This window comes from Astyanax mexicanus, chromosome 14, assembly GCF_023375975.1.
Source record: "Astyanax mexicanus isolate ESR-SI-001 chromosome 14, AstMex3_surface, whole genome shotgun sequence".
NCBI lineage: Eukaryota > Metazoa > Chordata > Actinopteri > Characiformes > Acestrorhamphidae > Astyanax > Astyanax mexicanus.
In genome coordinates, this window is record NC_064421.1 from 2,712,422 (window position 1) to 2,730,233 (window position 17,812).

Below are 17,812 nucleotides of genomic sequence, written 5' to 3' on the forward strand. Positions count from 1 at the left end.
AAAAACTTATTTTTTCAGGAAACAGTTCAACTTTAAATGTCTAGAGATACATTGTTGCTGTTAAAAATGCATTTTCCAATAAAGGGAGTATTGGTAAAACTGGTTATAGTTTTTATGTTAAGGCGGTGCCACAGCGGGAGGTGGTGTCTGCAGCTGCTGAAAGTAACTAATAAAGTAACTTGTAAAGTAACTTAGTTACTTTTAAAATCAAGTAATCCATGAAGTAACTAAGTTACTTTTTAAAGGAGTAATCAGTAATCAGTAATCGGATTACTTTTTTAAAGTAACTATACCATCACTGGTAGTAAAGCACCTTACTCTTGTCAGACACTAAACTGCAGTTTGAAATCAAAATTAAACTGCATAAATACAGTACAGAATATAATATAACACACACACACACACATGAATCTCTGTAATTGTTTCAAAGGGACTTTAACAAATTCCTAAATGTTTATAAAGTTTTTTTTTTTTTTTTTCCCAGACTGAACCCCCTATTCTCCTCACTCTCTGTGTATATTACTGAATGTGAAGTGTGTGTTGGTGTAGTGAAGGTGACTCCGGTGGCCCTGTTACTCACCCTGCTCGCTGGGCCTGGCAGGTGGATCCTCTCGCCGCAGGTAAAACTTCACCTCCTGCCTCCTCTGACCCCATTTCTGCAGGTGCTCCAGCATCGGATGATTCGACGGGATCTTTCTCTCTGTGGGAGTCAAAAGCACACTTTCAGTATCTGGAATAAAATGTTTTTACAGTGACTACCATTCAAAATTTAGAAGCTTTTTACCTTGTACTGTAAAGTTAAAGTTAAATTTTGCATAAAAGTACATACATTTTGATATTTTTCCTTAGTTTTTTTGTGTTGTTACAACAAACACAAAGAACCTAAACATGTATATAACAAAACATTGTATAATTGCAATAATTGTCTGGGAGAAAATTACGTAATGCTGATGTCACTAACAGTTATTTTAGGGCTTTTCTTTAAAGAATTCACAATGTTTGACACATTCTGTGGTTGATTTGGTCTACCTGTTCGACATCTATTATTCAGTACACCAGTGACGACTTTCTTCTTCAGGAAATTCCAAATGGTTGTTCTGGCTGTGGTTAATATTTGTGCTTTAATGACTCTCAGTACATCAATTTTGGATTTTTTTTTCCCTCACTTTTTTGTGTTGTTACAATACACACAAAGTAATAAACAAGTTTATAACAAAACAAGTAATTGCAATAATTTTGTGGGAGACAATAAATGAAATAAAATAAATTCAGCAGTGAAAACACTCTTATCCATGACTGTAGCTGTGGGTTAGAGCTGAGAATGAATAGGAGCTATTAGACATAACATGGGATGAAAATAAAATGAGTGCAGATCAATAAAACAGTGAATTTTTGCTTAGGTGCCTCCCATAAGACGTTTTATTAAATACTTGAGATTTTACTGATATAACATTGTATTTTAAACTTCATAGATGTACGAGCATTATAAAAAAAGCAAAGATATACAATATGACTTTAGTTTAATGGCATAAATTCCTTCATAACGCTGAAAAACACTGCTAACACTGCTGAGAGAGACCAAGACTTCATATAGCATGTCAAAGAAGAAAACAAATGCATGTATAGTGTTTTAAATATATGTACCAACATTTAAATGTATAAGTCTGATATTTGCTTAATTTCATAAAATATCTTATGTCATGTTGCGAATGCTGGCATTAGCTAATTATAGAGATTTAACTACCGCTTTTGCTTTAAAAACACATTATTCAATGCTAATGATTGCTTTATGAGTTATGAAGCCCCTATGTATGTAGCTTTTATTTACAGGTATTTATATCTGAATCTGATATACTACATATAGTCAGTGATTTTCTTCTTCTGGTGAAGCCCCTGAACATTTTCTGTGAACACTAGATTGTGATTTCTTCACTTCTGCCCTCTGGAGGTTGTTTCCAATGTCACTAAACACTTGTTTTAGGGTTTTTCCTTTACAGCACTCACAATGTTTCTGTTTCATCAACCGCTGTGGTTTTCCTTGTTTTAACTGTTTCAACATCTGTTACTCAGTACACCAGTGACGACTTTCCTCTTTAGGACATTCCATACAGTTGTTCTGGCTATAAACAATATTTGTGCTCTAATTACTGTGATTGGTTGATCATCTCTCAGCTTCACAGCTGCTTGTTTTTCACCCATAGACTCACACAGCTCTCTGGTTTTCATGTTGATTACTCTTGAACTAGAATAATTAATGTATGATCAAGACACACCTGGGCAACAAAACACACCTGACAGTCACATGTTCCAATACTTTTGCTCACAAGAAAAATATGGGTGGGTTCAGACAGAAGGTGCTATAGTATCTTCTGAACAGTCTATCAGATCCAGATGAATATATCTGGATATAAAAGCAGATTCATCTTATAATGTCAAACCCAGGGACTCCGAGTGGTCCAGCAGGCCAACAAGTGCTGCCAATATGATCAGGAGTTCGCCGGTTCGAATCCTGTTCATGTAGCTTGCCATTAGCTACCGGAGCCCCGAGAGAGCGCAATTGTCCTTACTCTCTCTGGGTGGGTACAGTACAGTAGATGGTGCTCTTTCCCCTCATCACTCCTAGGGTGATGTGGATCAGCACAAGGCTGCGTCTGTGAGCTGATGTATCAGAACCGTGTCGCTGCGCTTTCCTCCGAGTGTTAGCGCTGTGATGCTACTCGGCAATGCTACAGCTATCTGCAGCAGTTCAAAAAGAGGTGGAGTCTGACTTCACATGTATCGGAGGAGGCGTGTGCTAGTCTTCTTAACCCCTCCTGGTGTTGGAGCATCACTAGTGATAGTGATGAAAAAAAAAAATATTATAATTATAATAAAATTATAAAAAAAAATAAAAGAAAAGAAATAATGTCAAACCCAAATGTTTTTAGTCTTTAGCAGAAATAAAAGGATTGAACTTGCTGTTCCAATACTTTTAGAAGGGAGTGTAGTTGCTTTGCAATTAGAGCTTAGATTCTCTGCCCGAACCCAACCCAGGTCGGGCTCCAGAAAACAGTCTGAGATGTAGGTATCTGTTTTTTTATTCTATTTTTATTTTATATAAAGCTCTGGCGTGATAATTTCAATATAGCTAAGTACCAATTATTATCGTTAACGAAAACAAACAAAATAACTAAAACTAAAAGTGAAACTAACTGAAACTAATAAAAAACGGTAATTAAAAGGAAAAAAGCATAACTAACTGGAACTCTGTTACTAACTGGAACTAGTTATAAAACTAACTAAAACAAATTAAAATTACAGATAGAATACCCTTAATTATCGCGTTATCGTGTTAATTTATTTATAAGCGCTGTTTCCACTCCAGCAGTTTTACAGCGGCTCGCGCTTGCCGCAAAATAACGACAGAAAACCCTGAGAAATCTGCAGAATGGGATTAGAATATGAGCGTGAGGGAGATAAAAGCAGGTGTTCTGTAGTAAAATAGGAGATACAGTGGAATAAACCCCAAACAGCTATAAATACCTGTGAGTAGCTCATACACCTGAACATCCCCCGCGGAAGGATGAACTAATAAATCTCTTTTTCTCTCTCTCTTTCTCTCTCTTCTCATAGTTAATAATTTTGGTGAAAATTAGTGAAACCTGTAAAGTTTATTGAGTTTTTGAGTTTGTTTATGTGTTTCTCAGATGTATCTCTCTGATGTGATGTGTAAAAACTAATAAAAAATAGCAAACTCACTCTAAAAACAATTAAAACTAACTGAATTGGAGGAGAAAAAGTGAAACAAAAATAAAATTAAACAAAAAATAAACATAACCTTGTAAGTTAAACAATTAAACTGTTTTAAAAAAGTTGCACCAGTTAGAACATTATAATCACGCAGCTCTGGGCGCACGTGAGCTCCTCCACTTCTCTGCGTTTGACATGCAGTGCTGTGTGCAGCTGTTCTTAAAAAAATAATTTTATTAAATAATAATAGTTCTATGCTTCAGTGTTTCAGTGTTAATTAACATCATTCTAAACAGATTTTGCTCATTTAAACGCCTTGAAAACAGCCAGTTTATGGGTCGGGATGGGTTGGGTTGGGTCGGGCTCGGGCAGAACGTGCACAGGCTCGGGCCGGGTCGGGTCAGATTTTTTGGGCCATATCTAAGCTCTATTTGCAATACAAGACTCAAAACTAATGGAGTGAACTAGAAACGCAGTGTATTATAAGCTCATGCTGCTCCAATATGGACCTTAAACACCTGATGAGTATTAAAATAATCAGGCTATAAATGATGACTGATTTATGGATGTCCTCCAGGCCCTTAAGATTAAAAAAGCAGTGTTTTTTTATAGAAGCCTGAAGATCTGGTGTAAAATCTGGGGCGAGCGCAGCGCCGCAGCAGACTGCCAGAGATCTGTCTGATTGAAAAGGTCCGGTTCTCCTTCCTGAAGGCTAAGAGAACCTCGCTGATACAGTCCAGACCCGTCTCTGCGTGAAGTGAGTGTAGGTCACTGCAGGAACAGCCTGTAGGCTTCAGATAAACAGGCCTGAGGGTCTCGAGACGTCCTGACCCACTTCCTGCAGCACACTGCGCAGGACTCGCTGGGACAAGGCCCGCGTTGACGGACGGCGCCGTGCTCTGAGGGAGGGGCCCGATCAACGTCCCCATTCAGAACCATCAGCGCTGAAACCGATCTCACCGGCTCGCGTGTCTCTTTTTAACCCATCATTACAACACACTACATTCACACACACACATCAACACCTCACAACACATTCCTCCAGAGGCCAGTTTATCGGAAACACCTGCCAAGCCTTCTCACCTGTCCATAATGAGACAAAAAGACACACCTGGTGGCATTTAGGACCGGCAGTGTAGTGAGAAAAGGGGCTTTTCTCCGTCTGAAAATTTGGACATTTCAAGCATTATCAAAACCTAGTGGCTAACTCTAGTTAGCACTGACACTGATGCACCCTGAGCCTGCAGGACAGCTTGAATTAGTTTGGAACTTGATTGAGGCTGCAAATCCACTGTAGGAACTATTCTGTGTTGCAATCTTTCATCAGTTTTTCTCTTCCATCCAACGTCCAGGGAGGTTAGCTACAGAGACATAGCTTGTAAACTTCTTGATGACGAAAAAAAAACATCAAGATCTCTGGAGATGGACTTCCAACCTAGAGTTTGTTGATATTTGTTCACACTTTTGATTCTCAAGTCCTCAGACAGTTCTGTTTAGTTTTTTAAATTAAATTCTGTATTTGTTCCTGTATAGCTTTAATATAGTCTTCAATATAAAATTTATATTGTAAAAAAACGAAAAAAAAAAACATAAAAAGAATGTCACGTCTGGTGCTGTAGGCACTCCTGATCCTTCCACACTGAGCTCCAACGGAGGTTTACAGCCTAACAACTACACTACCCAGAACGCACCACACACTGACATCACGCACACACCTACGCACGTGACACCTCACCTGCTTCTGCCAGGAAGCCCCGAGTATTGATCACCCCCAGGGTATTTAAGGGCGCTTCACGAACTCCTTGGTGCCGCGTATTGTTGGTTCTACCTCTTTACAAAGCGTTACGTATTACTTGTCTCTGATATTTCGTGTATGACCTTGCCTTTTTTTTTTCTTGACTCCTATTTTTGGATTATCTTTGATTGTGGATTTTTCGGTGTATGACCTGGACTGTTTCACGTTTTTTGATTATTGGATTATCTCTGATGTTGGCTTCCTCGTGTTTGAACTCTGGACTGTTTCTCACTCATCGTATGGTTATTCCTATGTGGCTTCTGTTTGCCGGTGCTCTAAGTGTGTTTGTACGACTACCCGTTTCTCTGCCCTGTGTTTTATTAAACAACCCATTTTACTGTATTCGCAAGTGTCTGTATTCTGTGTACACCATGACAAAGAAAGAAAATGCATTGAACTAGGAGAGGCGTGTCCAGGTTTTTGACTGGTACTGTACATAACAAATACCAAATTTAAAGTGTAAGTAAAAATATTTTCGTGTTGTGCTGACACTGACAATTTTTGCGAATGAAATCAAAAGTGATTTTTGCTTGATTTTCTGTGTTTGATTTCTTTAGCTAACTGCATGATTCCAAACTGATGACAATAAATCAATGACTAGGGTTTAATCAATAATCCTCAAGATGTGATTCCAATGTCAAATCTTTATAAATACTCTAAATCGTCAGACCTCATTCTAGCAATTAGCTTTCAGCTTTCTAGTGCGAATCACAGGGCATCTCATGATACGGTATTATCACAGTACTGTGATCCTCAATATATCATTAGACAATTCTCTACGATACGTCACATAATCTTTAATACTAAACAGGATAAAATACTCCTAAACAAGCAAATACCAGAAATTATTATTTAATTGGTGTCAGTTTCACCACATTTAAAAACCAATATTCTTCCCGCAGGTTTATTAACCCTATTTATTTGATTAAAACACAAACATGTGGAGTAATGAAACAGTAGGTTTTGTAGGTTTCTGGGAGTTTAGAGCACCTATGTTTTAATAAATATACCACGAATCAATAATGATAATTCATTTCTTACCGTTCCCCCTCCACACTTCAGCGAGGTGGCAGCCGCTCTCTCCGGCCTCCTTACAGAACTCCACCACATCCTTACACAGCGTCTCCGCCGTGATCGGCACCTCCGTCAGCAGCTGCTCGTTATCACTCAGAAACACTGAGATAATCATCTGAGAGAGGAAGAAAACACACGGTGTGAGGATAAAAATGTGGAAAATCCTGATCATTTGTTGTTTGGTCTGAAATCCAATATGAGAATTTATTGAATAAATGGGTATGTATGAGTTTAGATGGGTAAATACACATAAAGATGCAGAAAGATGTTCATTGCTATCTCACACCCCGCCAACAGTCTATTTTCACAAATGACAAATTTTCATCCATGGTGCTTCTGAATGTATCTACACTAATAGGCTTGGTGATCTGAAAATTAGGTGTATTTAGGTAAATTTACCTGTTTCTGCATACAATAAAATAAACAAAACAATACATTCAATTTCACAAAGCAACATACTGACATTAACCTGCATTAAAGGGGAAATATTACAATTTTTTTTTACACACGTTAGAAGAGGTTCTTTACACAAAATCACTCTCACGTAGCAAAAAAAAGATCATCAGCTCTTTTCCATACCTTTCAGAGTGAGCCGTTGAAGGGCTTTGACACTTTTATGCAACTAAGCTGTTGCTGGCCACACCCCATACTAACGCTGAGCATTTACATTTATTCATTCATTCATTCATTTATTATTAATGACCACACAACAAGTTGGTGGAATTTACTTACGGTACAGCATAACATAACATGCTCACATCTCTGTCTGTATCAAAACAACAAACAACACAACAGTGAATAGACAAATACATACATAAACAGTTAAACCTGGTTTAGTAAACGTACAGCGGTTGGGAAAAAACTATTTTTAAATCTGACAGATTTGGTTGACAGTGACCTGTAACGTCTTCCAGAAGGCATAAGTGTAAATAGATGATATGCAGGATGGGAGGGGTCTGAGGTGATTTTTATTGCTCGTTGTGTGATGCGTCTGTAATATAAAGTGTCAATGGATGGGAGGATGTGCCCTGTGATTTTTGATGATTTATCTACTATACTTTGCAGTTTTTTGCGTGAATGGGTATCCAAATTCCCATACCACACTGTTATGGATGAGGTGAGTATGCTTTGAATGATGGCAGTGTAAAACTGAAGAAGGATATTTTTCCTAACTCTGAATTTTTTTAGTTGTCTGAGAAAGAATAGCCTTTTATTGGCTTTTTTGTAGAGTTGGTGTGAGTGTAGTTTCCATTTAAGTGTGTTGCTGATATGGGTTCCCAGAAATTTGAATGAATCAGTGATGATAATGGGTTGCGAAAAAATAGAGATGGGTATTTTGTATATGGGTGTGCGAGAAAAATCAACTATGAGTTCCTGAGTTTTTAATATGTTAAGCTGTAAATTGTTATTTTGGCACCAAGTGACTGCTTGGGCAACCTGTTCACGATAGTGATGTTCATTATTGTTGGTGATAAGACCAATTATTGTTGTGTCATCTGCATATTTGAGAATAGAAACTGAACTGTGGGTAGATGTGAGGGTGTTTGTGTAGAGTGAGAATAACCAAGGTGAAAGAACACAGCCCTGGGGGGCTCCTGTACTAAGGGTCAGAGTTTGGGAAGAGAGGTTACCCATCCTGACTCTCTGCGTTCTTTTTGACAAAAAATTGTGAATCCAGTAACATAGAGCAATATCAATGTCCATATCCCTAAGTTTATTGAAAAGATTGACGGGATTAATAGTATTAAATTATTAAATTAAAAGTATTAGATTCCTGACATCTTACAACTCCTTCAGCTGTTCACAGAAAACGGATGGATGGTTTAAAAAGTGAGTTTTGTATAATATGTGCACTTTAAAAGTACTCTTCCACACGCTCTGTGCAATTACACCTTCTCACCAGAGAGGTCTCCAAAACCCCTCACATTTCTACAGATATTTAAGTATATATTTTCATTAGAAAACACTGACAAAATCACACTTTGACCCAATGAAAAGTAGTCTGTGTGCAGCTTATATAACAGTGTAAATGTATTCTTCCCTCAAAATAACTCAATATACAGCCATTAATGTCCAAACCACCCGCAACAAATATGAGTACACCCCTAAGAGACCACACCCCCTAAATGTCTAAATTGAGCAGCTTCAAATTGTTTTGTAATTCAGATCTGACACTCTCTCATACTGGCCAATGAAAGTTCCAACATAGCACCTCACGGCAAATAACTCTCTGAGGATCCTAAAAGACGAATTTTTGCCCTACATGAACATTGCAAACCCCCTGAAACTGAGCTGCAGCACAGTGGCCAAGATCATCTAGCGTTTTAAAAGAGCAGGGTCCACTCAGAACAGACCTCGCGTTGGTCGTCCAAAGAAGCTGAGTGCACGTGAAGCTCAGAGTCACGTCCAAACACTGTCTTTAAAAGATAGATGCAGGAGTGCAGAGATTGAAGAGGTGGGGGGTCAGCCTGTCAGTGCTTAGACCATACGCACCATGCCGCACACTACATCACATTGGTCTGCATGGCTGTCAGCCCAGAAGGTAGCCTCCTCTGAAGTCTGTACACAAGAAAGCCCACAAACAGTTTGCTGAAGACATAACAACAAAGGTGATGGATTACTGGAACCACGTCCTATGGTCTGATGAGACAAAGATTAATCTGTTTGGTCTCAAGCATGTGTGGCAGCAATCAGGTGAAGAGTACAAAGATAAGTGTGTCATGTCTACTGTCAAGCATGGTGGTGGGAGTGCCATGGTCCCACATGAACTCCAATACGTACTGTGCAATACTGAAACAGAGCATTATTTGTAGACATTGTCCCATGAAAAGATATACTTCAATATCTGCAGAAATGTGAGGGTGTACTTTTGTATGTCAATTTGATCTTCTTTCCTGTGCATTCTGTCTCTCAGTCTGATTACAGAACATTAGATAAGTATTTAATACCCAGAACAGGACAGAACTCCAGTCCATTAGATTAGACAGTGCAACTTTTGGCCGACGTGATCATGATTTAAGGCACAAGATCAGCTCCAGCTGCGTCACTCCGACAGACCAGTAATCTTCACTTTACCCAGAAGAGTTATATAACACCCACCACAATCACACACACACACGCCAATCTCCGCACGCTGTTTTTAAGATCAGTGCGGGGGGTCCCTCTTAAAGAAGCTTTACCACGCGGCTCAGAGAGCGGCGCTAAGCCGTGCCCACAGATCCAGCAGGCGAACCTGGCGAGTCAGCAGCACGGGCACAGATTTAACAGAGCAGGAGAGTCGCAGGATTTGGGAAAATGAGTTTCTACTTTTGGAAAAAGCTTCACTGATCTAAAGCAGTGCTCTCACCAATTCTTAAACCAGGACACACACATATATACACATACACATACTTACCTTCTATGCATGCAGTTAAATCAGGGCTTTCACTGCTAGTTTTATCAACAATCAGTAATCTAATGATCATTTTACCTTTTTATTTGGCTATCTTTTCATTATTTTAAATGTTCTACATTGTAGATTAATACTAAACTATGAAGAACAATATATGTAATTATTGTATTGTATGCAATAATAATATCGCCAACATTTTTGAATATAATGAACAATATTATTCTCTGAAATATGGTGCCCAAAATTTTTTTGTTTTTTTTAAGCAAAAGAAAAAAATCACACTTTTCTCATTTTTCATTATATATTTACTAGAGACAGATTATATCTGTGCAGCATCATTTATTTTACTTTAATCCTGGATATATGGAGTTATCTGGAGTGCATTATTATTAGTATCATGATATTCTGGATCATTGAGTTCTGTTACAAATCTGATAAAATTCTTGTATTTTTTAATGAATGAATGAAGTTCAACTTATATAGCGTCTTTCTAGAAACCCAAGGACGCTTTACAATTTCCATGTTTTTTTACACACAAGCACATTACATCCACACACCGGTGAGAAGCGGCAGCCAATAGCGCACAGCGTACTCTCAACCGGAAACGACCGTCCACCTGGAGGACTGCATCGAGCACTACAGCATTTACCCAGAACAGAGTGCCAATCTATATCTGGGCACAATCATACACACATTTACACCCACACTTACACATACACACACAACTTACATACATACCACACACTTTTTACACATACACACCAGATCAATTTAGAGTATTCAATTTTTCGGGGCAATTTAGAGTATCCAATTTACCTGATCTCCATGTTTTTGGACTGTGGGAGGAAACCGGAGTCCCCCGAGGAAACCCACGCAGACACGGGGAGAACATGGAAACTCCACCCAGATAGGGACTTGAACCCAAGACCCCAGCGCTGGGCAGCGAACGTGCTAACCACTAAGCCATCGTGCCGCCAACATCATATCTCAGTTATGGGTGTTAGGGGGCTATATCATATTGTATGCAACAATAAAATTTAATTTTCATTTTGTTGCAGTTGTGTATTCTTGAAATATATATATTTTTTGCTTAAGTGTTTTGTCATATCGCCAAGAGTATCCTTATCGCGAAAATACCTTGAAAAATCATGATATTATATCGTCCACCCCTTTTTATTTTTTTTTGTCAATTTGCCTTCTTAAACTCTAAAATCAGAATCTCTCATATGATTTATATACTGGTCAGGCCTTAATTCTTGAGACACCTCATAAAACCATCTGAGACATCTGATCATCCAGCCTTAAGAGGACTGAGAAATGCAGACATTTGGGCAGCCTGTGTAATTTATACCACTGATCTAATAAAATAAACCCAGTGGCCTCTCTCCTCCAGCCCCTCTTCACTCTCCACCAAAACCTAAACACATCCCTCCCATAAACAAGCCCGAATTCCACCCTCCCGCTCCGCTTCCAGCTCCAAGACGTAAAGCAATCACTGCAGACACGCAGCGCCAGATTGAGCGGAGAAATTCTGTAAGGGTCGGATTACAGGCCGAGCTATAATAATCTGATTAGAAAGGGGGCGTAAACCAGCGCCTGTGTGGCCAAGAAGCAGAAACCACTCCCCCACTAACGGAAAATAAATCCACAGAGGGAAATGCTCCTGTCATCCGCAGTGAGGAACTAATTCCAGTCTGGAATTCTGCCTGGAGTTTAACCGGCACCAGGAGGATTCAAGTAAAAACAGTCCAGCCCAAAAAACGCCCCAAAACACCAACGCTTTATCCCAACAGCTCCAATACTGAACCTCAGCTGGAGCCTCCAGACTACAGGCTGGATCTGAGGAGCTTTTAAATAATGTAGATACATTTCCTAAAAATGCTCTTTGTTCTATTTTTCCTTTGAACTGTAAACTAGAGAATCCTTATTAGCATCAGCTAGATATATATCATCACTGTCTAATGATAAACAGCAACTTTACAGGAGAAACAAAAAACCTTCTAAACTTTCAATGGGAGTCAATGTAAAAAGAATTTATTTCAGGTCATTTTGAAGAGTTTCTATTGGTCCGTTCATCAAGAAATTTTGGCACAGTGTAAGGGACAGTTTGTCTGTTCAAATTATGTAGTAAACTAAAAATCAACAAAAACGGAGATAAGTGTTTTTTTTTTCTTTTAGACAGTGACGATATATGGAAGCCCATTCCCACCACCTAAAAAAAATTAATAATAATCCAGCACATGTTTATAAAATTATTATTAAGTAAACTGCCATCTCAATATTTTGAGATAGCAATTCATTATTTTGAGATATTATCTCAATATCTTAAGATAGCAAGTCATTATTTTGAGATACTATCTTAATATTTTGAGATAGTAAGTCATTATTTCAAGATATTATATCATTATTTTAAAGTAGGTAATTATTTCAAGATACGATCTCATTATTTTGAGATACTTAGTCATTATTTTAAGATAGTAAGTAATTATTACTAGATACTATCTCAATATTTTGAGATACTAAGTAATTATTTTGAGATGCTATCTCAATGTTTTGAGTTACTAAGTAATTATTTTAAGATAGTAAGTAATTATTACTAGATACTATCTCAATATTTTGAGATACTAAGAAATTATTTTAAGATAGTAGTAGTTATAGTAATTATTATGAGATACTATCCCATCATTTTGAGATAGTGGGTCATTATTTTAAGATAGCAAGTAATTATTTTGAGATATTATGAAAACCAGCTGAAATTAAATAGGAGTAACGAGGCTGATTTTAAAATGTATTACAACAATGTTTTAAAAACAATATTATTGTATATGATACAATAATACACAATACCACACAGCCCTAACAGTACTTTCAATTTTCACATATGCAGTACCAGTCAAATGTTTTCTTTTTTTAATTAATTTTTACACTGTAAATTTAATATTGAAGACTATATTAAAGCTATACAGGAATACATGCTAAATTATTTATTTTAAAAAAATATTAAAAAACAGAATATGTTTTCCACTTTAGCTCCAGCTTATCCCAATTAAATCACCATCTCAGTTCATCAGGTTTAGATCAGGGGATTAATGTGGAGGACAAACACTTTTTTACTGTTTACTACATAATTCCATATGTGTTCCTTAATTGTTTTTATGTCTTTAATATTAATTTACAGTACAGAAAATAAATTAAATAAAGAACTAGAGAAAAAACATTACATGAAAAGATGTGTCCAAACTTTTGACTGGTACTGTAAAGTGTAAACTAGAGGAAGACACACAACACTCACTTTAAACATGATGAACAACCATTCACGGCATGCAGAGCATCAGCGAGACACACTGTATATGTGTCAGTTTACGACGATATTTCAATACATGCTTCCTAAAAACAAAACCATATGTCACGAAGATGTCAAAAAGATGGCTTTTTAATTAGCTGCCATTTACAGGGTATGAACATATAATAATATATAATGTAATAATATAACCGCACAAAACCAGTGCAACACAATATGGACTATAATAAATTCTGAAAAGCTTTTAACTTTATATATTTTTTCCTATAAACTTGAACAACAGCAAAATAGTCCACACACTTTCACTCAATGCAGCTGAAGCCCAAATGCCGGGGTCAGCAAGGTCACATTTCCAAAATCTCATTTCTCCTGTGTCAAACCAGTCTGCCTATTTTAAGCAACTGCACAAGTCCCCAACTGCCTGAAGTCCTAAACATGCCGTCCCTTCACCAGTCCAGCCGCCTGCCACCACCCCAGCCCTTCAGCCCACTTACCATCCATCCTGCTAACCCTCCAGCCAGACGTCACTCAAGCCTGCCAGCCCTGAAGCCATACACTCCACTAGCTTTGCTTCATGTTAACTATTCAGATAACCACTCCACAGCCCCAAAAAACATTGCTCCAGTTCACTAGACCATTAGCCTGCTAGCTTCCCAGACCAACAAACCTCTAGCTCACTAGTCCTTCATCCCCTAAACCAACACAAGAGACTATTAGCCACCCAGCTCAACTTAACTCATGCTTACTATTCCTCCTTTCTGCTAACCGTCTAGCTATCTCTTTTAAGTCTACCAGCCCAAAAGACTTCCCATCCACCAGATCTTTAGTCTGATAGCTTCCACAAAACCCTCACATTTACAAGCCCCCCTCAACCATCAATCTCCTTGATCCCCAGCCCAAAATCTTTCACATACACTAGCCCTCCTTCCAGTCATCCCTCAGGATTGCTGGCCCAAAAGCATATAAAAGATTACTAGCCACCCATCCCAACTTATCTAATGCTTAGTCATCCTTCCTGTTAATATTTCAGCCAACTAACTTACAACTCTGCCAACCCCAAAACCTTCCAGTCTATTAGAACTAAACCCTTTGCATCCACTAAAGTCTCTTTCCCATTAACCCTCCAGCCAACCATCCCTCAAGCCTAACAGACAAAAATCCTTCCAGCCAAACAACCATTGAGCCCACAAGCCCTACATCCTATTAATGTTCCAAACAACCATCCCTCAACTCTCCAGACCAACATAGCTTCCAACCTACCCAGCTCAAAACCTCTCACATCCAATAGCCCAACCCAAAATTTTCCATTGCAATTATTGCTCATGCCAACCATCCCTCAAGTCTACCCGCCCAAAAAGCCCTCCACTCAAACTGCCCACTAGTCTGCTAGCTCCAAAGCCCAACACCTTTTTTTAGCTCACTAGCCATTCATTTCAATAACCGTTTATTCAGATACATTTAAGGCTGCAAGCCCAAAAGCCCTCTAGCCAACAATTTCCAATTGTCCAATAGTCCACTGCTCTAAAAGCTCCCAAATTCAACAACCAACCATCAAACTCACCCACCCCAATTCCCACTAACCTTCCACTAACTATCCTAAAGCCTGCTAATCCAAAGATTCTCCAGTGCATCAACCCCTGAGCACACAAACCCTACATCCCAATAACCAATCAAGTCTTCAAAGTTCTCCAAACACCAAGATACATTCACAGCTCAATTTTGTCTACTCTTTAGTCTACTAACACTCTAGAACAAGCCCACAAACCCTACATTCCAGTAACATTCTAAACAATCATAGCTCAGAGTTAGTCAGCAAGCTCTATGGGTAGTAATGTCTTAAGTTGACCAACCAATTTTCAGTCTATTAGCCCTCTAGACCAATAGCGCTCTAATCAATGAGTAGCTCAGTCTCTAGCTTACCCTATTTATCCCTACATTTAAGTCCACTGGTGTCGAGACCATTTAGACTAGTCCTGAGTCAGTCAGCTAGCTCCTTTGCCATTAACTCCTTCAGTTGACCAAGCAAAATCCAGTCTATTAGCCCTCTAGACCAATAGCCCTCTAATCAATTAATAGCCCAGTCTAATAGGCATCTAGCTTACTACCCCTACACTTAATCAACTGGTCTCAAGGCCATTCAGACTAAAAAGGTTTCCAAATGCTCCAAATCCTCTATGGCTAGTAACTTCTCCGGTTGACCAACAAATTGACTATTAGTCTATTAGCCCTACGATACCAATAGCCCACTAATCAATAAGTAGTCCAGTCTAATAGGCATCTAGGTGACTACCCCTACATTTAAGTCCACTGATCTCAAGGCCATTTAGACTAATGTCTACTAGACAAATTAATTGTCCAAACCACCAACTCTACAATCCAAAAAGGTTTTCAAACTCTTCAATTCCTAAGTCAGTCAGCTAGCTCTATGGCTAGAAACTTCTCCAGTTGACCAACCAATCTTCTGTCTATAAGCCTTCTAGACCAATAGCCCTCTAATCATTTAGTAGTCCAGTCTAATAGGCCTCTAGTCTTGAGAACATTTAGACTAAAGTCTACTAGACAAATTAGTCTTCCAAACTATTAATTCTACAATCCAAAAAGGTTTCCAAACTCTCCAAGTCCTGAGTCAGTCAACTAGCTCTACGGCTAGTAACTTCTCCAGTTATCAGACCTATCGCCCTCTAATTAATCAATTAATAGTCCAGTCTAATAGGCTTCTACCTTAGCTCACCATCCCTACAGTTAAACCTATTGGTCTTGAGACCATGTGGACTAAGGACTGTCTACTAGACAATTTATTCTTCCAAGTCAAGTCCTAAATTAGTCAGCTAGCACTATGGTCAGTTGATCAATCAATCAGCCCAATATCCTTCTTAGCAATTAGTAATCCAGCCTTAATTCACAGTACAGCTAATGTTCCCTAACAAATTAACACTTCCAGCCCATTAGCCATCTAACCCATTAGAGTCCTCCACCCCTTCACCTTAGCTGACACCTTGGGCTTCCCGTCCTCCTTCTTCTGGGTCCGTTCTCTCTTCTGCAGCCACGGTCTGGCCTTGGGCGAGCTGACCAGGCTGCGGAGAACCATGCTAACAAACCGCTTCATGGAATCCTGGAGGAACGGCAGGAGGAGCCGGAGAGAGGCGGCCACCACCGACCAACTTCACTGGGACATTTTTTGTCTCTCTTTCCCTCCCTCTCTTTCCCTGTCTCTCTCTCCTTCTCTCGCTCTGACGGAGGGTGCCTGCCGGTCTGTCTGTGAGCTCGTAAGGGACGGCACTAAGAGAGAAGTTGAGGCAGGGGGGTTAGGGGGTGGTCAGCACATGCTGGGGGAGGGTTTTGGGGCATCTGCATCACTCGGCTCGGTCCCGCTGACGTTCCTCAGGTCGGGCAGAGGTGCAAAAAGACAGATAAGAGGCACCAAGGCGACAGTAAACAGGCCGCTCTGCTGATAGTGATAAATAAATAAACACACACTCACGTGGACAGCACAGTAAATGTCAATTCAATGTGGACGTGGGTGTTAAAAGGGGAAAGGGGTTGCCAGATCTCCAACAAATACACATCACTTACTGTATACCACTGTTTAAAATGAGCCAGACCAGATTAATCCCATAATTAAACAGAATTATGTCATTAATCACTGTTATAAATCATTAAAATGTAATTATATTTATACTAGTGGTGTCAATTGTCATTACAGTATTATCAATGGTATTTACAATATTGTCAATGGTATTTACAGTAACATTACTGTAGTGTTGTTTATTAGGCCTGGCAGACTAGATTTAGACTAGATCTTTTAACTGTATTATAATAATTAATGAAGGAAATAAAGGCTAGTCTAGCTCCATATTCCACACTCAACAAGTAATCTACTTTCTGAACTTTCGAACTCTGTACTAAAATCGCAAAATAAAACCTCTACTGAAATAAAGGCGTCAATGGTCATAATTTAAAAGTTTTAAATACTGATAGTTCTCTGTATATTTAAGAGGAATACAGTAATAAAAGTGTAGAGTGGTTAATTAGGTCTGGCAGACTAGATTTAGACTAGACCTTTTTACTGTATTATAATATTTAACGAAGGAAATAAAAGCTAGTCTAGCTCCATATTCCACACTCAACGAAGTAATGTACTTTCTGAACTTTTGAACTCTGCACTGATATCACTAAATAAAACCACTACTGAAATAAAGGCGTCAATGGTCATAATTTAAATGTTTTAAATACTGATAGTTCTCTGTATATTTAAGAGGAATACAGTAATAAAAGTATAGTGTGGTTTATTAGGCCTGGCAGACTAGATTTAAACTAGAACTTTTTACTGTATTATAATATTTAACAAAGGAAATAAAAGCTAGTCTAGCTCCATATTCCACACTCAACAATAATATCTTCTTTCTGAACTTTGCACTATTTTTATAATATGATGAAAATATGGCAACTTTATTGTGCACTATATGACTCTGTGGGCGTGGCTTAAGCTTTTGTTCTTAACTGTTAACTGCTGTATTTCTTC

General features: G+C 38.6%; 1 protein-coding gene across 6 annotated transcripts in view; it reads right to left on the reverse strand.

Annotated features, from left to right (window-relative positions):
* ppp1r13ba (protein phosphatase 1, regulatory subunit 13Ba) overlaps window positions 1-17,812 on the reverse strand; it is a 109,705-nt gene that overhangs the window by 79,918 nt on the left and 11,975 nt on the right. For 3 of the 6 annotated variants that reach the window (XM_049463737.1, XM_049463738.1, XM_049463736.1), the window contains exons 2-3: window positions 6,566-6,713; window positions 581-700 (exon numbers count right to left, since the gene is read on the reverse strand). In XM_049463737.1, coding sequence (XP_049319694.1) covers window positions 581-700; window positions 6,566-6,713 — 268 coding nt within the window. Of the gene's footprint in view, window positions 1-580; window positions 701-6,565; window positions 6,714-16,273; window positions 16,577-17,812 lie in introns of those variants that run through there. The other 3 variants (XM_049463741.1, XM_049463739.1, XM_049463740.1) reach the window with 2 other exon arrangements.